Source organism: Leptosomus discolor, chromosome 1 (assembly GCF_034619465.1).
Source record: "Leptosomus discolor isolate bLepDis1 chromosome 1, bLepDis1.hap2, whole genome shotgun sequence".
Classification (NCBI taxonomy): Eukaryota; Metazoa; Chordata; class Aves; order Leptosomiformes; family Leptosomidae; genus Leptosomus; species Leptosomus discolor.
In genome coordinates this window covers 156,174,525-156,196,530 of record NC_141391.1, presented here as the reverse complement: position 1 = coordinate 156,196,530, position 22,006 = coordinate 156,174,525, and the positions used below count along the sequence as shown (strand labels likewise).

At 41.3% G+C, this 22,006-nt stretch overlaps 1 protein-coding gene across 1 annotated transcript in view; it reads left to right on the top strand.

Annotated features, from left to right (window-relative positions):
- Positions 1 to 22,006, top strand: part of KIAA1549 (KIAA1549 ortholog) — a 145,368-nt gene that overhangs the window by 64,837 nt on the left and 58,525 nt on the right. The window contains exons 2-6 of the mRNA XM_086468085.1: positions 7,032 to 9,764; positions 11,272 to 11,360; positions 17,165 to 17,342; positions 18,703 to 18,830; positions 20,240 to 20,423. Of these exons, the coding sequence (XP_086324211.1) occupies positions 7,032 to 9,764; positions 11,272 to 11,360; positions 17,165 to 17,342; positions 18,703 to 18,830; positions 20,240 to 20,423 (3,312 nt within the window). The remainder of the gene's footprint in view (positions 1 to 7,031; positions 9,765 to 11,271; positions 11,361 to 17,164; positions 17,343 to 18,702; positions 18,831 to 20,239; positions 20,424 to 22,006) is intronic.

Genomic DNA, 22,006 nt, shown 5'->3' with positions numbered 1-22,006 from the left:
GTGTGAAAGAGTGCCGAAACTTTGCTTTTTTTTTTTTTATTTCTTTACTTTTTGTCTCTTTTAGCCTTTCAGGTAGCACAAGCAGCTTAATTAGTTAACGTTCATAAGTGCATGTGGTAAATGATGAGAGATATTCTTGATCTTTTACACTAAGAAAATGAACTGCTTTGAGAAACAGCTGTTAGAACTCCAGGTGATTTGCGTCCCTTGCGCAGCCTAAACGTGTGCTGCCGCGAGGGAGCGTTGGGCATGGGTGCAGCATGCGCTCTGGGGAACAGAACCTTCCAAAAGCTGCCCAGAGCACTGCAGAGGAGCTGGGAGCTGGAGCTCGGGAAGGGAGGAATTGTGCAGGCTCCCATCCCCTCCTTTCCCTGGCTTTTGTGTGCCGGGGTGATTACTGTCACTGTTGAATCCATGCTTAATGCTTCCCGGAGAAGAAAGCAGACAGCTTTTCAGCTGCACGTGCTTCTGTGACTGGTGTTTTCCTACAAACCGGACATCTAAGAAATTTAGTTAGAGGCTTACAAAAAAGAACTGTGTACCTTTTTTTGCAGTGACCTAATGCATACAGGCTCTTTTTGACAGAAGCTGAACTAAATGCTGTTAAATAAATTAAAAAGTTATTAAATGTTAAGCCATATGAGGAAGAGTTACGTTTTTTTTTCAGATACATTTGTATCTATCATTTTTTCTACCCTTGGGTGGTCTCGTCCTATGCTACATTCAGTTATTTCAATTTCTTACGTTCCGTTTTCTCAAAGAAAAAATTTTTTTAAATCTTCTTAAAAGCTTCCCTTAAATGTGATATGCTACTCTACCCCAGTCAGGGAGCCATTTCAAGTGATGAATATTCCTATTGAGTTCCTAGGTTTAATAATTTGGAAACTGTTGTTATCTAATTAGTTAATAGGAATTTTCCCATAATACTTGGAACATATGTAGCATTGGTTGCCTCTCTACCTAAAACGTGTGTTTGAAACAATGGGCAGTAAATAAGAGGGCAGTTTTTCTCCTTGCCTAAAAAGTAAAGGTGCTGGTATTTAATTTTGTAGATCATTGTATTAGTACACAGAAGATAATTTTTTTGAAGTGATCTGTGTTTTGAACTGGTTTGCTGCAAGTCTGCTGGCACTTTCTGATGTTTGCAAACTTTATTATCTGTTACTTAGTTTCTTAAAAATAATAGAGCAAAAATTACTAGTTCTGTTCTCAAGGTTTAATTTGTCAGAAGTGAAGACTTTTGTGTTGTATTCATTGTTGTCATCCTGTACCTATCATCTATAATTTAACATTTTCATAAGATGGGGAATTAGCTACATTTTAGTAGATGCTGACAGTTGTGATAGTGTAGAATTGCCACATTTGGAAAAGTGATGCAACTTTTTTGAAGTCACATGTGAGATCAGTGGCAGAGGCGAGATTACATCTTGGATTCTGCATTTAAAAATATATGAAAGTATATTTGTTACAAAACCAATATGAAAGTATATGGATATAGGCATATATTATTACAAATATGTATACAAAAATTATCCTTTTTTACTGTATTACAGTGTATAGAACAGACATTACTTTACAGCACTGCAACTACAGGAAGGATGGAAACTACATCTCTCTAATTGCTTTCTGGAGAAATGACAGGCTAGTTCCTGGTCTATGAACACATAGTTTTCTAGCAAGCTGACGTGGTATATTTTTGTCACCAAGGAGGTCTACAGACTGCAGCAGTCGTTAGCTGTAATCATGGGAAAGTGCTGTGCTGGTGTTATGGCCATTCCCTAATTCACACGAGTCTGTGCCAGTGTTAACGGTGCACAGCTGTGCTTCTGTAAATACAGATTTGGGAGCTGAAGGGGTCGTTGTGTTCAGTGACAGGTTTCATTACTTGTGAGTTTTGTTCAGGCTCTTACCGGTTTTGGGGGGCAGCAGAAGCAGCAGAGATGTGGCCGCCCCAAGCCTATCAGCACACTTCCTATGCTGTCACTCCTCCTGTGTCCGAATGCCATTGTCTGAGCTGAGGCATTGTACTGGTGCCATCTGTGCCTCCTGTGGCCCTTGCAATGAGTGCTGTCCTTTCCTCCCCTTTTGCTGTAGCTTGGGGTCACAGCTTTGCTCCCTAAGCTATCTATTCTTTTTCATAATGTTATCAGCTTGGTGGAGTTTGGCTTGTCTGATTGTCATCCTGTCACCGTTGCCTAGCTCAAGGGCAGTCCGGTTGCTGGATGGCAAAACCGTCACCCAACAATAACAGCTGTGCAAACAAACGAGTCAGCATTGATATTCATCAATAGCTTTGTGCAGTCGTGGCACTGAGATACACCAAAACATGTGCAATCTGTCTGCTTTCTTTGTCCCACGGTATAGCCCGATCGGCTGCTCTGCACATCGTTGTCATGCCGCGGTGTGCCTTCACCTCCTTCCCTTTTTCCTTTGCTTTTCTTTCCTCTTTGTGGGCTGTCTGGCTGCTCCCAGGCACATCTGCTGCGCGTCCCATCTGCTCTCCCTGAGAGGCGTGTGCAGTTCTGACAAGCAGTATTTCAAGTAGTACGCTGTTCCTCTGGAGGTGACAGAAGACAATAATTTGTATTATTAATGGCATGTCACTAATGCTCCCTGCCTCTAAAATGCTAAGCAAAGCAAATAGCATGGAACATTGGCTTGTGAACTTGCCGGTGAGTTGTTGTTTCAAAATCCTATATACACAAGTGATTTTTTTTTTTCCCCACTCTACTTACCTTGTCTTGTAGCTTATAACTTTTTCATGACATGGTGTGTTTTCCTTAAAAAAAATTGAAACATCTTTTTCAGTAGGTGTGTTCTTTCCTTCCTGGTGTCAGTGGCAAGATTCTTTACATTAACAGGCACAGGTGTATGATAAAATTCTTATTTACTATTACTTTATGTCTTTCAAGGAAAAAATATTAGCAGGCTGTCAAGAAAAAACTTAATTCTCAAGTCAGAATGAATTTGAAGCCAAGATTGCTCTTGCCTCTTATGCATGCTATTGGACAGCTTATGGTGGTGCAAGTAACTCTTCAGAAGATCTTTCTGAGACGTCTCACTTAGTCACTTCCAGCAGGATGTTGCCTTGTGGCAGCTCCCATATCAAACTGAACAAAGGGGGCTCTCTATGGGTGAAGCAAGAAGATGATAGACACCATAGGCAAGTATAAGCAGTGAAACTGTTTTGTTAGTGGAATCACTACAGGCTTGTCAGCCTCACGTCCATCCCTGGAAAGGTGATGGAACAACTCATCCTTGGTACTGTTTCTAGGCATATCAAGGATAACAGGGTCATTAGGAGCAGTCAACATGGCTTCACCAAGGGGAAGTCGTGTTTGACCAACCTGATAGCATTTTAAGAAGACATAACCAGGTGGATAGATGGCGGTAGTGCAGTGGACATGGTTTATCTTGATTTCAGTAAAGCCTTTGACACAGTCTCCCACAGCATCCTCGCAGCTAAACTGAGGAAGTGTGGTCTGGATGATCAGGTGGTGAGGTAGATTGTGAATTGGTTGAAGGAAAGAAGTCAGTTGTGGTCAATGGGACAGAGTCTAGTTGGGGGCCTGTATCTAGTGGAGTCCCTCAGGGGTCAGTACTGGGACCAGTACTAGTCAATATATTCATCAGTGACCTGGATGAAGGAACAGAGTGCACTGTCAGCAAATTTACTGGTGACACAAAACTGGGAGGAGTGGCTGACGCACCAGAAGGCTGGGCTGCCATTCAGAGAAAGCTGGACAGGCTCGAGAGCTGGGCGGGGAGAAATTTGATGAAATACAAGAAGGGCAAGTGTAGAGTCTTGCATCTGGGAAAGAACAAGCCCATGTACCAGTACGGGTTGGGGACCGAGCTGTTAGAAAGCAGTGTAGTGGAAAGGGACCTGGGGGTCCTGGTGGGCAGCAGGATGACCATGAGCCAGCAATGTGCTGTCATGGCCAAGAAGGCTGATGGCATCCTGGGGTGTATCAGAAGGGGTGTGGTCAGTAGGTCGAGAGAGGTTCTCCTCCCCCTCTACTCTGTCCTGGTGAGACCGCATCTGGATATTGTGTCCAGTTCTGGGCCCCTCAGTTCAAGAAGGACAGGGAACTGCTTGAAAGAGTCCAGCGCAGAGCCACAGAGATGATTAAGGGGGTGGAACATCTCCCTTATGATGAAAGGCTGAGGGAGCTGGGTCTCTTTAGCTTGGAGAAGAGGAGACTGAGGGGTGACCTCATCAATGTTTATAAATACGTAAAGGGCGAGTGTCAGGAGGATGGAGCCAGGCTCTTCTTGGTGATGGCCAATGATAGGACAAGGGGCAATGGGTGCAAGCTGGAGCATAGGAGGTTCCACATTAACATAAGGAAAAACTTTTTCCCTATGAGGGTGACAGAGCACTGGAACAGGCTGCCCAGAGAGGTTGTGGAGCCTCCTTCTCTGGAGACATTCAAAACCTGTCTGGATGTGTTTCTGTGTGACCTACTCTGGCTGGTCCTCTGTGGCAGTGGGGTTGGACTAGATGATCTTTCGAGGTCCCTTCCAACCCCTAACATTCTGTGATCACCTCTAGCTTTGGGGTCAAAGATTTGTGGAGACAGGTGATCAAAAGTGCAGTTACAAATTACTGTGTGTATTCACCTTTGCTGGTGATATTAACTGTCCTGTGTAGCAATGTGGAACTCACTGTAAGCAAGCGCTAGGTGTCCAAAGTGTGGCCAAGGTGGCTAGGGCCAGCCCAAGGTTTTACAAGGCTGGCTAAAAGGAGTTGTGCGTGCGTGCGGGCAGAGAAGTGATTCATTTTGGCAGTGTTTGTTTCATAAACTTGTAAGTCTCTTCCTTCAGTAACTCCCTGCTTACTCAAAATGTCACAAAGAGGAAAATAAAGGCTGGAAGCATAAATCAAAGGAGTGAGCGAGGCTAGGGAGACTTTTAGTGAGGAGAAAGCGTTGGACAGCTTTTGGCCAGCAAACGTAGCTGGCCCAGGGTCCGTGTTTCAGTTTGTGCTTGCTAGAAACTGCTTCGTCTGTTACCCACATTAACTGCAGGTGAAAGCTGTTATTCCATAGTTGCTACACTGTGCTGTGTTCAAACAGCTGACCTCCGTGGAAGAAATCTAGGATGTGTATTTGTCTTACATAGCTTACATACAAGAGTATACCTGTTCCCCCGCTCTCTGCCTGCCCCCCTGTCTGCCTCTTCTCTCTGAGAGCATTGTAAGGCTTTTTTGTGTCAGTGTAAGGATTTTATCACAACACAACTAAGCATCATCAAGCTGGTAATGCCTACATTGAGTTTCAGGAGGAAAAAATGGATTTGGACTACTTGAGAGAATAGTACCTGTTACACTGCAAAGCATTGTGCGTGGGATCTGTAAAATAAAGTATATAATCACAGCGCTCATATTTGATTAGGTGTGATTAGTAGTACAGTGGCATTAGCTTTGTGTGTTAACTCTTGTAATTGGGCTTTTCAGATCAGCAGATTTAAAACTTACCAAGTTGGTATGTCAGCCCATGAAAAATTGAGTCAAGGAGTTTATCAAACAGACCAGGGGAGGAGGGGATGAGTACAGCAGTTTATCACCTTTGGGAAGTGCTTATAGACTGACAACAGTGTGTAACAGGTGAGCTATTCCTGCAAGATCTGCCGTGGGTTACTGAGTTCAAGGCAACCTCTCTATAGAGGTTACAAATGTAGTTACGGTTGAGTGCTGTACTGCATCACTGTCTGGCACTTTGTATGCACTTTTTTGTTTTAAACTGGTCCCTGATGGTTTAACTGAGTGGGTTTCCCACCCCCTCTCCCCCCAGCCTTTTAATGTGCGTTGTCAGTAGGTTCCAGCAGCACTGCATGGACACTCCCATATGAAAACAGGATGATCAGGTAGGATAGGTAATTTAAGGATGAAGCTTTTGTGTGTATCCTTGAAAAATATCCTGCAGCAATTTCCGATGATTTCCTTTAATATTCAGCTCTGAAGGCTACTAATCCAGTCTTGACATTTCAGAAAAGTACTCAAGCAATAATCAACCTTTTCTCTGCAGAATGCATCCATGGTTGGAAAAGCTTATATACAAATCTTCTCTGTAACCCAGGAATGCTTTTGTGAGACAGGAGGAATTATGGTCGTTACGCAAATGATATTTATATATGATTTTTGCAAGTATTGTGTTAAAATATCTGGTGAATTCTTAGCTTTTTCTCCTTTGTGGTTGAACCCAGCTATTATTACTTGAATTCTGCAGATTGGAGCAGTGAAAGTTTTATTACAGGTGGCCCACAAATTGGGGTACTCTTGCAGAAAGTTGTGAATAAAGATGGCAATTGTGTAATGAAGCAATTTATCAATGACTGCTAAAAGTCCAGAAGTTAAATGAATGGCTGACAATGTAAGTGTAGCTACTGGACATGTTACTTAGCAAATTTTTGTAGTTGATACCGGGTCCACATTTGCCTTACATAAAGGGAACCCCTCTTCAACTCTCGTAAGTGTCACTGATTTCTGATATGAGAAGGAGGATCTGGTCCTTGAAACAGAACAGATCTGCTAGTGAGCCTAATATTAAGAGATAATAAAACTGGAGGAAATGAGGTGATACTAAAGGAAAGCACAAGACCTAAAGTTATGCAAAATTTTTCCGTGTATTGTTCCTTGTTACCCTTTTTGATTTGTTTACTTTGTGAGACCATTAGCTGCTATGCACTATAGCCTTACATAGGTAAGAGGGAGCCACTTTCTGTCCTTCCATGGGGCTTGCTGGAGTGCTGCTGTAGAGAGATGGGTAGGTGCAAAGTGAGAGGAGCTCGTGTTGTCCTGCTCATTTCCAGGGAATGGAGTTTCACAGGGAATCGTACCTTTTGTGCTGACTCACTCATGGAGAGTTTTCACTTAATGAGAGGTTTTGTATTAGCTCCTGAATTCTGGCCAGTTGTCTTCAGAAATACTGCGCGTGAGGTTTGCTCATGGCGATCTTACTACTTGTGCTAATCTGGTGTTTTGTTTTGTTTTTTTTTTTGTTTGTTTGTTTTTCTGTCTCTTTGTTTAGATGAGAGATCCTTGGAGCATCAAAATTTTTCCTCTTTCTCAGTGGACTCAAAGGTGCACCAAAGCATATCAGGCAGCAGGACACAAATGGCCTTAGCAAAAAGTGCTTTGGAGTCCCAAGAAAGTAATTTCCTTCAAACGGTTTTATCATCAGTTACTGCTCCCTTTGACAGGACTTTATTTAACCAAGAAGAAATGGTCAGGATTTCAGAAGGGAGAAGTATGCCGTTGGTAGATGTCTCCGTAACAAGCAATGAGGCATTTTTAAGTGACGATGAATTTATTAGCTCATTTCCAAAGGCACAGTGGACTCCTCCACTGAAGTCTTTTGCAGTTTTAACAGATCATCACTCAGTTAATACAGTAGAGCCACCAAGAGAAATGTTAGAAACTGTGTTGCTAACACCTTCATTATCTGTCCTTTTTTCACCATATGACATCTCAGAAACAGCACAGCAGAAGACTCCGTTGAGCGCTGTCCCTGAACACAGTAACACTCTTAGAGGATTGAAGCCTTTTATACCAGATAGCGAAACGGTAACTGCAAGCAGAGACTTGGTGTTGTACCCTCCAAATACAGCTATTTATTTCACTTCCATTCCTTCAGAGACAGGAGTTGCAGTGCAGGAAAACATAAACGCAAGTTTAAGAGCTCTGCCTTTTGGGGCTGCTTCAGAAGGGTCCCCTTTTCATCTCAAGCTGCTGGGTAAAAATAGCCCTGTGACCCCAGATGCCACAGCACAAAGTGCGGACCCGTATGGTGACCTTTACGCCGATGTGGGTAGCAGGGCAGCAAAAACTCTCAGTCTAAGGACCTACCCCAGCCCAAGCATTCCCTGGGCCACGCTGGTTTCATCAGCCAGTGCTGAGCCTGCTTTGTTTCCAATCAGTCTTCCACTTGCGTCTCTCCTACTTCACTCAGCTGCCATTTCCACAGACTCTAATATGATTCTTAATGCCAGCCTGTTTACACACAAATTGTCCAGTACACCACCAAATTTGCCTGCCGGTTCAGAAATACCAAGTCAATCAGAGCTTGTCAGTGAGCTCATGAGCCCAGTGCCTTTCACGAGATCATACAGTTCTTGTCTGTATTGTGACTCAGTTTCACTTCTGCCAGAAGCAGGCTTTTCCCCAGAACACGACGTGGGCTCAGGCGATTATGTTGAAACTTTGTCCATCAAAGCCTCCGAAGTGCAAGGCATAACTCCATTTACAACTATAATTACTGATGGATATGAATTAGAGGAGCCTACACCTGAGATTTTTGATACTTCTTTTCCGTCAAGACCAGTTGTTTCATTTTCTTCAAGGTTTGCAGAGATGCCTGATTCAAGCGTGTTTTTATTAAGCACCATGGACACTGTCCTTGACAACCGAACATCTATAACAATTTCTTCTTACCATCAGCTCCCTGGAGCAACATCACTGAACATCTCTGTTGCTCAGTTTTCCCTCCCTGTTCTGGAAACTGTTTCATTGATACCAAGCACTCATGTAGAACTTCCTGATGCCACAACTATTCTGTTTGACTCTATCTTCATCCCAAGTGAGCCAGTAGCATCATTTGCAGTCAGTCGTACAACTTTGCTGGAGTTGCCAGAATTAATGCCATCGGAATCTCTGTTTTTGCTTGACAAAACATCTACAAGGGAAGAACTGTCTTTAAATATTTCAGATTTTCCATCCAATCTTTTATCAACACCATTTCTTATTGAACCTAGCTTGTCTTTATCATCAGCCATGCTAAATTCTTACTCTGTCATGCAAAGCGTTTTATCAACACTCTTACCTCAGAGCTTGTTGACTGGGACATCAGTACTTTCTGAGGATGTTTCCAGCTGGGACTTAGCTAACACTGTCAGCTCTGCCACTGACACCAAGTTTTCTCAGTTTCCGCTCGGCCAGCCATCGTACTTTTATTCAAATGCATCCTCTGTTCTAGGTGCACATGTTCCTGAAATAACACCATCATCAGATTTTCACTCCGAGTCGTCTGTGTTTCTGGAAGCACCCTCAGTATCGCCAGTGGGCTCTGAAGTTGCATTTACCTCAGCTGTTACAGGAGCTACCTCCCAGTTGGAGCCTTCCCTCTCCACCTCTCACTCCGTGGTTCCTACCCTGGTGCTGCCTGCTTCCGACACCCAGTCTGTTACCAGTGGCATCTCGCTCAATGAAACAAATCTGATCTCTTTGTTTACTACTGTTCTGGCAACTCCTCTCTTAAATGTTTCTTCATCTCTGCTCACAACTGCTCTGGCTTCTGATGAGGATATCGGTGCTACAGTTAACCCCATGCTGCTTTTAACATCTCGCAGCGAGGGCAGTGCCCACACAGCCCTTTCTCCCACAGACCCTGACAACCTGACGTCACGTGCCGACACCAGCAGCGCGATGCCCTTTACTACAGCATCTCTGTCTGTGACCACGTCATTAGCTCCCACGCAATTTCCTCCGACTTCTAGCCCTCCCACTGGATATGAAGTTCCAGCAGAGAGCAATGTAACTGCTGGTACTGATGCATCGGCTGCTCCCACCACTGTCCCCACAACTACTGCTGCCAGTGCCACGGGCAGCCATGGCACCGCTGCTGCAGGCGGACTGGGGACGTTCTCCACCCCTCTGGTGACCACTACTCCATCTGAACCTGTGGTCGTAACCTCTGCCGTGACCACTACAAGGCAACCCTACGTCTGCGACATCACGGTTCCCGATGCTTACTTAGTCACTGCAGGTAAGGTGTTCCTAACGTTTTTATTTTGTGTTTCAGAAGCCGCTGTAATGTGACCCCCTAGCTAAATTGCAGGTGTTGAATTAGCTAAGTGAACCTTTCAAAGAAGTGCAGTGTAAATTTAGATAAATGGCTGTAAAAGCATCGATTTATCATTTACTCTTGAAAATAATAGAATTCACTTGAACAGAGTCCATTGTGATAGCGAGTTACATATACATTACACTGCACAGAGAATGAAATTGTCTTCTAAAATTGCTCATGCGTATATACAAGTATGCTGCATTAGAGGCTGCTTTATCATTTCATGGGTTGTAAATGAATGTTGCTGTCATGGTACTGTTCTGCCAAACTATTAAATGTTCTGACTGAGTAAGTTTCTCCTTTCAGTTGTTGCTGCTGTTTGTAAAAAAAACCCTGCATGTGAGGTAATTGTGTGTATATGAAAGAGGAGAGTTGATTTAAAAAATGTTTGGGTTTTGTTGCCATTTCTGTAGTTTTACCGCACTAGCTTATGTTTATGTCTTCCCTCTTGCCATACTTAACTTCAGCTGGATTTGGTGTGTTTGTAACCAGAAAAAGTGACGTTAGTGTGTTTCAAAATTAATTGTCTCAGCGTCTGTGTTTGCTTTTTTGGTGTTTTCCTACCTCTTCCTAATTTGTTAACAAAACAATACCAGTGAACTAATCCAGGGCAGCTGCAGAAGTGCTGCATGTTCTGCGGTATGCAACATGTTTTGCCCTTAAAATTTACGTGTGATATGTAAAGCAGAATAAACACAATCTCATCCTCCATATACAAAGATGAGCCAGCTGTGCTGGTGATGGGGAGATTTTTATTTTTTTTTTAACCTGTACTTTGAGTAGTTTTGTAGGCAAGTTACTGATGGAAAGTAGATGCAGGGTGACAACAACAACACTTCTCGGTTGTTTCTGTGACCATAGTCACAGTCTCTAGTGTGACTGTAACAGACATGACATCCATAGGGATGTGGGGTTTTTAAAGCGGTTTCTTACTCAGTGGATATTCCTTTCAGTAATCAATTTCACATTCATTTACTTTTTTATTTGAGAGAACAGTAGGTGCATATTTTCTGTGGCTTTTTTCTGACCTCATCTGCGTTCCACACATTGCCTACAAAACTTCAGCTGCGTTATGACAGCAGGCTTGTTGTGCACAGGTCAGACTGACTGTGCTGCGACTTTCAGATCCAATTTGAATGCCTCAGTGGCTCTTTAGAGAATTCTTTTACTAGAATGCTAAAGACATTACATATGGAAAAATAAAACGAGATGGAAGATAAACCTGGAGTTCCTTAAATTATATGTGAAATCACTTTTTAGGATACAGTCACACCTTTACCTGTTTCCTTGTCCATTGTCTTATCCATTCGATGCAGTTGATCTCATTGCCTGCTTTTTCATGCATTGCACAATTGAAAATGCAGCTTTGAACCAAAGCCGAAGAGATGAAGCTAAAATGTGTTTACTGACTGACATTAATTTCCAGTGCTGGCCCGAAGAGCTGTTCTCCAAAATGTCAGTGAATCCATCAGAGAAGTGCTCAGAGTTCAGTTCAGGCGATCAGTAGAGCTAGAGGTAAGTAGTTTGAAGTGTGTATGAGTACTGTTTGATCAATATAGTACAATAGTGGGTTTAGTTCACAGGCTAAAAGGGTGATTTAAAAACAACCCATGTGGTACTATGTCAGAGAGAGATTTATTCTAACTTAAATGTTAGTCATGTTTTTGTTTTGTTTTTAACATGAATATAACATCATCTTTTTTACGTTTAGAATGTCATCATTTTCTAGGACAGACCTTTATTGATTTTTGCCAGAGGTGAGCAAGCAGTGCCCAGTCTCTACTGCTCACCTCCTTTGGCTGGTGAATTGAAACTGAACTGAAAAGCTTTTACCCTTTGAAATACCTCTGAAAAAGGTTTGTTTGTTCTGCTAGCTGATTGCATACTTCACACCTTAAACAAAACAAAACCTTCTGCACAGCTGTGTGCTATTTTATGTTGTGAGGCCATCAACACTTGCAGCGGAAGTGGTGGAATCCAAAACGCAGGATTTGGCAGATGAAAAAGGCAGGGGAAAAAAAATCAGGTGTGCAATGGTAAGGTGTTATTTTAAGCCTTCAAATAAGTGTGACTCCTCTCTTTCCCTTGCTCACAGGGCTAGGAATTGCTGCATTCTTGGGTTTTTTTGAAAGCTTCCTCTGCTTTGACGTTCAAGGAATCATCTTTGAATGATATTTCAGTGTTGTTTCCTAACCTCAAATGAATGTCTGGTTCAGATGAGGTTTAAAGGCTCTGTTCCCCTGCTCTGTCTCAAACCCTCTGTCTGAGAGGAGAAGGCCGTAGAGGTAGTGTAGGGGTACCTTTGCTGTATAATCAGATACTTCAACACTGGGGACAAAATGAAATGTTTTAATGGAATTACTGGTGTAGGTGCAGGTTCAGCTGCACTTGCAATTTTTCATGCTTGCATTCACCCAGTTGTGATGGCCCAGCACCACATTATCTTACTTCGAGTTGGTGATCTCAGTTTCATTATGACATTTATTCAAGTAGCAGTTTGAACGTTGAACGTAACTTGAGTTTCTCCATGCACAGAATCCCTTGGTGCCTCTAACTTCTGCTTGCCAGTCTTTGTGGGGAATCAGTGTGTTGACAGCTCCTGCCATAATCACTACAATCAGTAATTAAACAACTCCTGTCTGGTGTTTGAGACTATGCCTCTCTACTACTCAGTCAAGATAAGAGTGTTAACAAATTGCTGCCACTATCAATTATGTTTAGTTTAGGTCCTTTTAGCGATACCTGCCTATAAGCTTTTTAGGGTTTTTTTTTTTTGTAAATAAGAGATTCTACTTCTCATTTGTGAATTACACCTTCAGATTGTGCAATACTTTCAGATTATGCACTCTGTCATAGTTAAGAAGTCAAAAGTTGATGATGATAAACTACATGAATTTTCAGTGAACCTTATATGCCTCAATAATATGAAAACACTTAATAGTAACAGCAGTAAGACAAAATCTACTGCTAAATATTTGAAGGTTGTTTGGAGCAAACATTTGATATCTTGCTTCTTTATATTTTTACCCTTTAAATTCCTTCCTTTCATGCCCAATATTGTCTTGTAAAGCTCTCAATAGGATATTTTGGCCCTAAGGCTTCTCAGAAGCAACTGTTTTTATAAATAATGCAGTTAACCCGGCTTCATTCTTCGCAAATTCTTTTTTATCAAAAGGAGAAAACATCTCTGTGGAATCAGTTATGCTTATTTTATGCTAGAATGCTGCTGTCATATGTGTTCTTTGTGATGCCTTGGGTATGGATTTTGCACTAAAAATAATCACTAGCAAATGACTTCACCTCTAACAGCGAAACATTTTTTAAAAAGAGCTGTCTATAATATCAGTTTGTTGAGTGGTGATGTAATGCAAAATTTTAAACAGAATTTGCCTATATTGCTAAACTTAATTAATCAGGCAGACCTGACTTTTGTTAGTCGAGAGAACCCAAGAACCATGTGTACGTTTGCAAGTTGTGGTAAAGCAGCGCACTTCTCTAAGCTGCTTTTTTACTGTGTCTCCTATTACAGCTCACAGATGTTGTTTCCTTGCTGTGATGTAATGCACAGTAAATCAGGAGACAGTCTTGTTAAATTTAACTTTGTAGTAATGTATGCTTTAAAAATAAAATCCATGGCAACGATGGATATAACTGCTGCTCACTTTAAATACAAACCAAGTTTAACACTGAAAGGAAGATTAAAACATTTTTTTTCCCAACTTTTTCAGTTGAAACTTTGGTCTCTGCTCCTTTATTACTGCAAACATTCTGAGTTGTTGAAGTGGGGGGAAAAAAAAGAGGCAGGCTTGAATACTGCCTAATGAAAAAAACTTTTGTCATTTTTTTCCTAGCAAAAGTCATTACTGCAAAGTGAGAATAACCTAAAATTTAAACTTCTTTCTTTCCAGTTGGTCTCAATGTATTGCATCTGCAAAAGAGTAAGACCTTATTGTTTGAATAAGAGTAGTTTTTGTCCGCTTTCTCTAATGTAAACCTTATGACACTTGGGTAAGATCTGTTACATAATGTTCCCTCGAGTTAGCTTTGTTGCGTTGGGGTGTGAAATAAAACAGGGCTGGCAGGGACTCGCTGCCAGGACCCCTGGTGCCATTAAGTTCATGCCAACAGGAAAAAGGTTTTTGCCAGCCTCATTTGTGCTTGGAAGTTTTATCGTGCAGTACAGCATATACCTCAGCCACTTTGTTGATGTATTTAATGTGGGGGTTTGGGCCTGTCCGTAGCGTATTGGTTTCTATAATCCAAAATCAGTAAATCTCTGCCTTCAAAGAGTGATCAGTTCATTGTGAGGAAGTTAAATACTTCTTTCAAAGATGCCCCCTTGTGGGCTTGTGCTGGCCTTGTCACTCCTCACTGCTGCTGCAAGTCTGGCTTGGTACCATTTAGGTGTGTAAAAACGGCGAGAGAATTGTTGCTTCAGGATCCTAACGTGCGTAGAAGCAGAAGCTTTGTTTCATTTTTAAGAACTGTGAGCCTTTGTAGCCCATCTTCAGGAAGTTAAATGCTCTCTGAAGGCTCTTTACAGCATGCTTAAGAAGATGGGGGTGAGGAAGTTGGTTGTTCGTGCTCTCTGCCAGATGTGTACACCGCATAATACAGTGGAGTGTAGGTGTGGATTAGATTGTAGCAAAGGTGCATCTAATCAAATATTTTGGCAGACAATAATCAATAGCAAATGCTTAGGGAATGTCATAAGGGACAGAGTAAGCATACAGTGATGTTTTCCCCAAATACTCTTCTAGCCTCTAGTAAACTGAGGCTTGAAAACTTCCTGTATGAGAAGCACTCTCTCTTGTGAGGGTAGCTTTGAATGAGATAGGTTGTGTCCTGGAGACAGCAGAGCTGGATTAGCCGTTGCCCTTTGGAGAAGGGACAGCTTAACTTGAGGTGGTGTAAGGGTTCTCTGCTCCTACTGAAGGTTTCCGCTTTTGCTGTGGGGATGGCTCCAAAGTGCACATGGAGTTTTGCGTGCTTCTCTGGCTTTCTACCCCAAAGTGTTAAGATAAGAAATTTGTAGTTGTTTAATACAAGGAATTTCTGCTTGTTTACTTTAATAGGTGGTGCTCTAAAATGTGTTGTTTCAGCTAGCTAATGTGTTAGCGTATACCTGTCCTGGCGGTAGAGGTGAAACCTCCAAGAGAGGGTTGGATGGACAGCTGGGTTTGTGAACCATTAGAGCTCTGCCAGGAGGAGCTATTCTCATTTGTGAATCAAGAGTCATGAGCTGTGCTCATCTACCCTAGATAACTTTGCAGACTTCTCTGTGAATTAGCTTGTAGACAGCATCATGCTGGCATGGCTACATTATTTCTGTCATCTGAATTAGGTTGTAGAGAGCTAACTCTAGACAAGCCTGCCATATCTCAAGCAGAAATAGCTATTGTTTTGAGCTGTAGTGGTTCTAATCTACCTACTTCAAAATTACACTTAAAAGTGTTTGGTTTCTTTAAAATTTCTGTTCTTCTGGAATTGCTGTCACTTTTCTGCTGCAGTGAAGCACAAAAGGGAAACAACATTAGCTGTTAAGACAAAAAAGTCAATGCAAGATTCCAGGAGGGGTGTTTGGGGTAGGCTGCTTTCATTACATCTCTGGTGCACCTCAGCTGGTCAGAGATGGAGACAACTGAGATAGTTATCAACGGCTTGCTTTCTTGTCTGAAATACCTAACTCTGGTGCATTAGTTTATGCTGGATAGACCAGCCCTCTGTTCCTCAGCATGTATTGCTTTAGAAATCACCAGCAAATTGTCACTGAGATTTGTAATTCTAATTCCTCTTTTTCTTGCCTTTTAAGTAGTCTCTTTTGCAAGTATTGGACAACTTTCTTTTGGCATGTCTTACCCATTTTAGCTGCTGTTTCCATTTGACAAACTGAAGCTGCAAAGATCATTTCATCCTGAGATAAAAGGATAAAATTTCAGATAAGAGGAAATGAAAAGAGCTGTGCATATTATTAATATCAAACAAATTTGAATTCTATGGGTCTAAATCTGTTTTAAATAAAAGCTGGATGCTGCATATATTTGTGGACTAAGGAGGAAGAAAGGCATAATAAGCAGCATAGATTTTTTTTTTTTTTTTTTTTTTAATTTCCTTCTGCTACTGAGATAGTTTCTTCTGGGGAAGATGATCTCTTTGAAATGCATGGTTTTTTTATAGGACAGGAGAGAGCTGCTTGCTGTCTCATCTAAACAGCAATTGCCATCACTCTACACTGTTGCAGAAATACTAGTAAGGAACATGTGGGTCACAGTTTAAGTGGCACTGTGCTTTTCTATAAGGGTGATCCTCAAGCTGAGGATATCTGACATCCCTTCACCAGCACAAGGCCTGCAAGGTGCTAGCATCTCTTCATCTAAGAGGTGCGCATTTATCAGAACCTTTGGGTCTCTAGTTTGGATTATTTATTTGTTTGTGAGGCCATCAGGTTGGACATCTCAAAATATTTTAGTGTGACTGCCTTAGGCAAATGAAGCAAATCTGGGAAGTAAACCAAAATGGAAAAAAATAATGCTAGGGAAGCAGGTGTCCTTGATACTGAGTTTCTCTGAAGGAGAGAAGACACTATAATATGTTTAAATAAATAAAAGCCTTCAGTTTGTTCTTACTTAGGTGACAGACAAATGGTGTTTAAGAGTGTCTGCATGGAAACATTCACCTAGGTTTGTATCTTACTTACAATCTCATTTCTTTTACATGATGACTAAGGCTCCTCAGGGTTTTTAAGAAGACTCAAAGTCAGGAGACGAATTGGAAGAGGAAAATTGTAATTGTGTAACTGTGCTGAAGTAAGCAGGTGAAAGTGTTCTCTGGAAGAAAGCGTTCTTGAGTGTGAAAATTATATCCATAAACCACATGCTCCGTGCATATCACATGTGAATGGTATAGGTTGTATTCGCTATGCAGTATATGACTGAAATGAAGAAGGTATGCAAGCGGTTCAGTAAGCAAACAGCAGTTTTGTATGGGAACTCATGTACTCCAGGGGAGTGTAGATGAGGGGAAGTGCTACTATGCTGGGATCTGATAAATCAAGAAGCATTGAGATTGATGTGTTATGCTGAAGAGGTTCTAGTAGGTGCAGCTAGCACGGGGAAGTAGCCTCTCTGATGCATTGGAGCAGAGGCTGCAAGGCACGGCACTCTGAGTGCTTGTGCTTCTGCTCCCTCTTTGAAAAATAAAGATTGCATTTTCCTACCTCTTGATGATGTGTCTTTGAAATGCATGAGACTATGTAGGTCTAAAGTGTTGCCAAATTTCACATTGGAGATTTTTTTAAAATTTCTTTTTCTTTTTTGTAGGTTTATAAAATTTCCCCCAAATTTGCTTTCTTGGTGACATCAGGTCCTTTTGTTTACACGGCAGTAGCCGTCATAAATGTGCTTGTGAACAGCAGTCTTCTTCGTGGTGAGGCCCCCATGATCCTCTCACTGCATCCTTCTTTCACCGTGCCAGATAACAGATTCCAAGTTCAGACAGGTGAGTTCTTCCTGACTCGGAAGAGGAGGAGCTGTAGCTTCGGATTGATTCACATTTCTTCAGTTATGATTAAATATGCAAGGTTGAGTCAAAACCCTGCATTCTGCTGCTGCGAATCTTAGTTCTTGGTTGTTAGTGAAATACTTGCCAGCTCTGTGCTTGAGAGATGATAAATGGTCAACAGTTAACCCCAGAATTTCATTATTTTTTCTGAAAATTTTGTTGGCATGTTGCAAAATAGGTGTGCTCTTTTTCTTGCTTCAAAAGGTGAGAAGAGAAAGAAAATTGTGAAACATTTACTCATAAAATCACAGTGCAGCTACTTTATAATGTTTGAGTCAAGTTTCAAATTATGTTTACTTTAAATGCTACTCCTGAGAATTCTCATAATGTAGGAGAATTGGTGAGCAGGAGGATTGATAGCTCATGTGTAACGTGAGCAGGAGAATTGCTCATGTAGTATTCAGCTTTCCATGGCTGCCGTATGGCAGCAGTTTATGTGAAGTCTACTAATAAGACTGAGAGTCTTGAGAGTCAGTGGTATTGTTTCAAATCTTCAGGCACTATTTGCATAACAGAACAACCTGCCTGGTTGGTTGGCTGCATAATGAGGTAGTGACAGGGATTGGGTATATAGGCAGAGAGTTAATGAATGTCAAACACAATGGTTTTGTTCAGGTGTGTTTCGTGTGTTGTTTCTGCTGTGTTAATAACTGTATGGTAAGACATCACTTCTTTAAGTGTACATGTGTGATGTCTTTTTCTACTGCTTAACATGGCTATGTAGATAAACACTCCCTCTTTCTCTTTTGTGCTCTTTCTTTCTCTCCTGTGAAAGACTTTAAGGTGTACGTATCTAGATTTAAAAGATTGTTTGCTAATTAAGTGGTTTGAAAGTGTTAGACTGATACTGATGTGTATTAATGGACTCAATATGTGGTCCTTTAGACAAGCTAAATACTATATTTCAGTCTACAAGAAAGAGATTTGTTGCTTTTTTTCCTTAAGATTTTCATTGGTCTGTTGGGTACTAAGGATTTCAGTGTGGCTGATTCAGTCTTCAAGTCGTGTAAAATCAGGTACATGTATGTACTAAAGGTCTTTCAGTATGCAAGAGGAAACAGTGGGTATGTTGTCACTAGTATCTTTCAATAATCTAATTGCTGCTGCAACAGATATTAATGAGTAGAGAATTTACTGCCCCAACACAAAATGTGTTTCTATTGTATTTTTCCCAGTATTTCACTGAATATGTCCGGAATTCCATGAGAAAGTGATAACCCTGTGGATTCCTTGCTTGTTTTGTACTCTCTTATGGAAGTACTTGTCTGTAGGAATAATGTGTACTCTTTGCCTTCAGTGCTTCAGTTTGTGCCTCGGAACGTGGATGTTGGGTTCTGCAACTTTAGCCGGCGCATTGAGAAAGGGCTGACAACAGCATTCAGGGAGGTGACCAAACACCAGGAATTCTACAACTTCACTGTGCAAGTAAGATCATCAGCATGTTTTGTATCTGTCCTGTGTTTCATCCAGCCAGTAAAATAAGTTAGGTGTTCACTGGCTACCGCTCGCTGTCTAGATCATGTAGAACTAGAAGACTTTGTTATGAAGTCAGGATTTTTTTCCTCCTACAAAATAATATGGCACCACATATCCCTCTGTTTCAAGCTTTTTGAAAAAAATGATCCAAGATGATGATTTATATCCAAAAGCATTATTGAATATAATATGGTTTACACTTTTTCATATAAAGGCTGCTGTAACCCTTATCGAAGTCACTCCCATCAGATTTTACTATTACAGAGTAGGACGTGGTTAGAATGTTTTTGTAGGAATACAACTTTTGGATCTCACTGCTGCTCAGGGGATCCTATTAGGGAGTATAGGAGTTAGATGCACTCTGCTATTATGTGAGCAAACATGCTAGTTGCTTCTGAGGTCTAGAAATACTTACAGCGGTATATGATGTCTGTGGCAGCTGCTACTGGAACTTCACATACGAAATGTGTATGTGCTGGGTACTGAGTCACATAGCAGAGCTTAAAACTCCCTGGGAAGTCAGTAATTCAGCTTAATAAGACCAACTCCCTCTTCTGTCTGAATTCTTAAATTTAATCTAGCTTTGTTGTAATACTAAAATCAGTAAAAATTCTATTGTGTTATTTAACTGGCACCATAAATGCCCGTCTGTGGTACCCTAAAATAAAATCATAGCAAGAAAAAAGACATAAACTTTATAGTACCTGAAGTACTATATAGTACGTATAGTAAAGTGCTCAGAACTGTACGACTGAATGACACAGTGTGACTGGATAGACTGAAGACAGAATGCGAAGAACAATTTCTTGGACTATCAGCTTCGCAAAATTTTATTTCAAATACTTCCTTACTGTGTAGAAGAGATGTGTCTACGTGAACACAGTTGCTGTGTACATTGGTGACAAAAGAAGGCTTCTTTTTTGGTAGGTAGGGTCTGGGCGTGCATGGTGCAAGAAGTTTTGACCGAGACAACATCCATTTTCAGGATTTTTTAGCATGGTCTCTTCCTGCCTGTTCCACCCAGTTTGATATTCATCTAAAATTTCTTTATCAGCAGATGTATTATACTGACTGTTCTCTAGGTGAGTTTTTTCATCATTTTCTGGACTGTGGCTTTCAGATCATTCTGGATTATGATTGACCTTAAAGGATAACACTTGGAAGAAGAATTCATATGTAACTTTGCCTCTTCTGAGACTCAGCAGGGTGAAACAACCTGGAATAGATGTTCCTGTGTTTTGATGTGAACTGCCCTTGGCCCTCTTCACGTTGGGGGGGGAGGGGAAAGACTGTCAAGGAAGGAATGGAAATGCTAGTGATTTGATTTTGCTGACTGTGCTTCAATCTTGTCTTTTCAGATACTGAATATAACTCTGAGCAGGTCTGGTGTAGCATTTCGGCAAGGCCCCGTGAGCATTGTTTTTGCTGTCCGAGATAGATATGGCTTTCTAAATGGATCTGAAGTCAGTGAGCAGCTGAGAAACTTGTCTGTGGTGGAATTCAGCTTCTACCTGGGCTATCCTGTGCAGCAAATTGCTGAGCGTGAGTACTTACTCTTTGCCAAGACTGCAAAATATCTTTTAAAGTATTTTTGCCTCTCTACAATTTTAAAATAATTTTGCACATAAGTGATAATACGGCATCAAGCGCCTGATTTGTATCATGAATTCTGCAGAACAAATACATGCCTCTCTCTGCTCCCATACTACATATCGGTGTTACAGCAACTTGTTGCTTGTGTCATCATCCTTTCCTTTTGCACTGGGCCAGTTGTGTTTAACCTGGCTTCATATTTCCCTGGTCTTAGTCCAGATTGAAGGAAAAAAACCCAAAAAACTTCGATGAATATTGCAGTGAAGTGTGATCCGAGGTGTGCATCTGTGGATGTGTCTACAGGGGCCTTTGCTGCTTCTCGGCAGGGTTGACGACCTTGGGCTTTGTGTTGCACTTAACTGTGCACTTTTTCTAGACCATGGCCATCCTAAACTTAGATTAAAGGGAACTGCCTTTATAGCAGAGTTTGCTTGGCACTCAGCCTTGACAGTTTATGTTTGGTTAGATTTTTCAGATGACCTCAGTCTCATAAATAATCCAAGGGTCTAAACTCAACGCTTATCCTTGTACACTAGTGGATTGTTCATGACAGAAATGTCTCATGAACATAAGCAAAATAATGAGAAAACAGTACTTGCCTTTCCTGGTGGCAGGTGTTACTGTAAACCCAGTCCACTAATTCTTGGTTTCTCCTATGTCACTGTGCTTGCCAATGCAGGATTTTAATTATCGGAGTTATTTTTGTGAGGTATATAGGTGCGTAGCACCTGACACAGTGATTCTATACAGTTAAGGACCTAGTGGAAAATCAGCATTAGTGGCAGCTGCTGTTCATTATGCAGCTGTACTGTAGTATGTCAGCAAAGATATTAGAGGAGAGTGTTCATCAACAGAAGTTGTTCTCTGTAGCACCTTTAAATTTATATAAGATGACTGCACAGGATATTTTCCCAGTGACTAGAAGTAGTGTGAATGTACTAGTTTTTTGAAACTTTGTTTTCATTTTTCAGCATTTTGAACCCTCTGCTCCCACAATCAGTTGAAAAATGTAGCAGGTTGTCTCATTTCCTTTGAACTTTTCCGCTGTCAGTCAGTCTCACACAGGTTGCACCTCTGCAGTGGTAGCTGTATTTAATTGAGCCAGGTCCAAAAGCCTTGAGAATCCTTGCCTGTAGATTAATATAATTTCTCTGAATTAAAGTTAAATGTTGCTCTTGCCTTGATTGCTTGAAAGACATTTCTCTTTACTCTGTATTGTCTCTCTTGCACCTTTTCACTAATTACTTTTGATCTTTCGGGTAGTATTTTCAATGTCGTGGGGCTTTTTTTTTCCTGTGTTGTACACACATCAAGTCAATTTTTAGTTTTATCTACCTATTCTGGACTGATACATGTAGTGAATTTGCAGGTTGCTCCTTGCTGAGAATCCGTCATCTGGATTCTGCGATGGAGCTGCAGTGCAATTAAATTATAACAGAATTTCTAACAAGGCTAGTGTATCCTGAAAGACAGGCTGGTCATAGGGGAAAAACACTCCTATTAATCATGTATGTACACTGCTCTCCTTATTT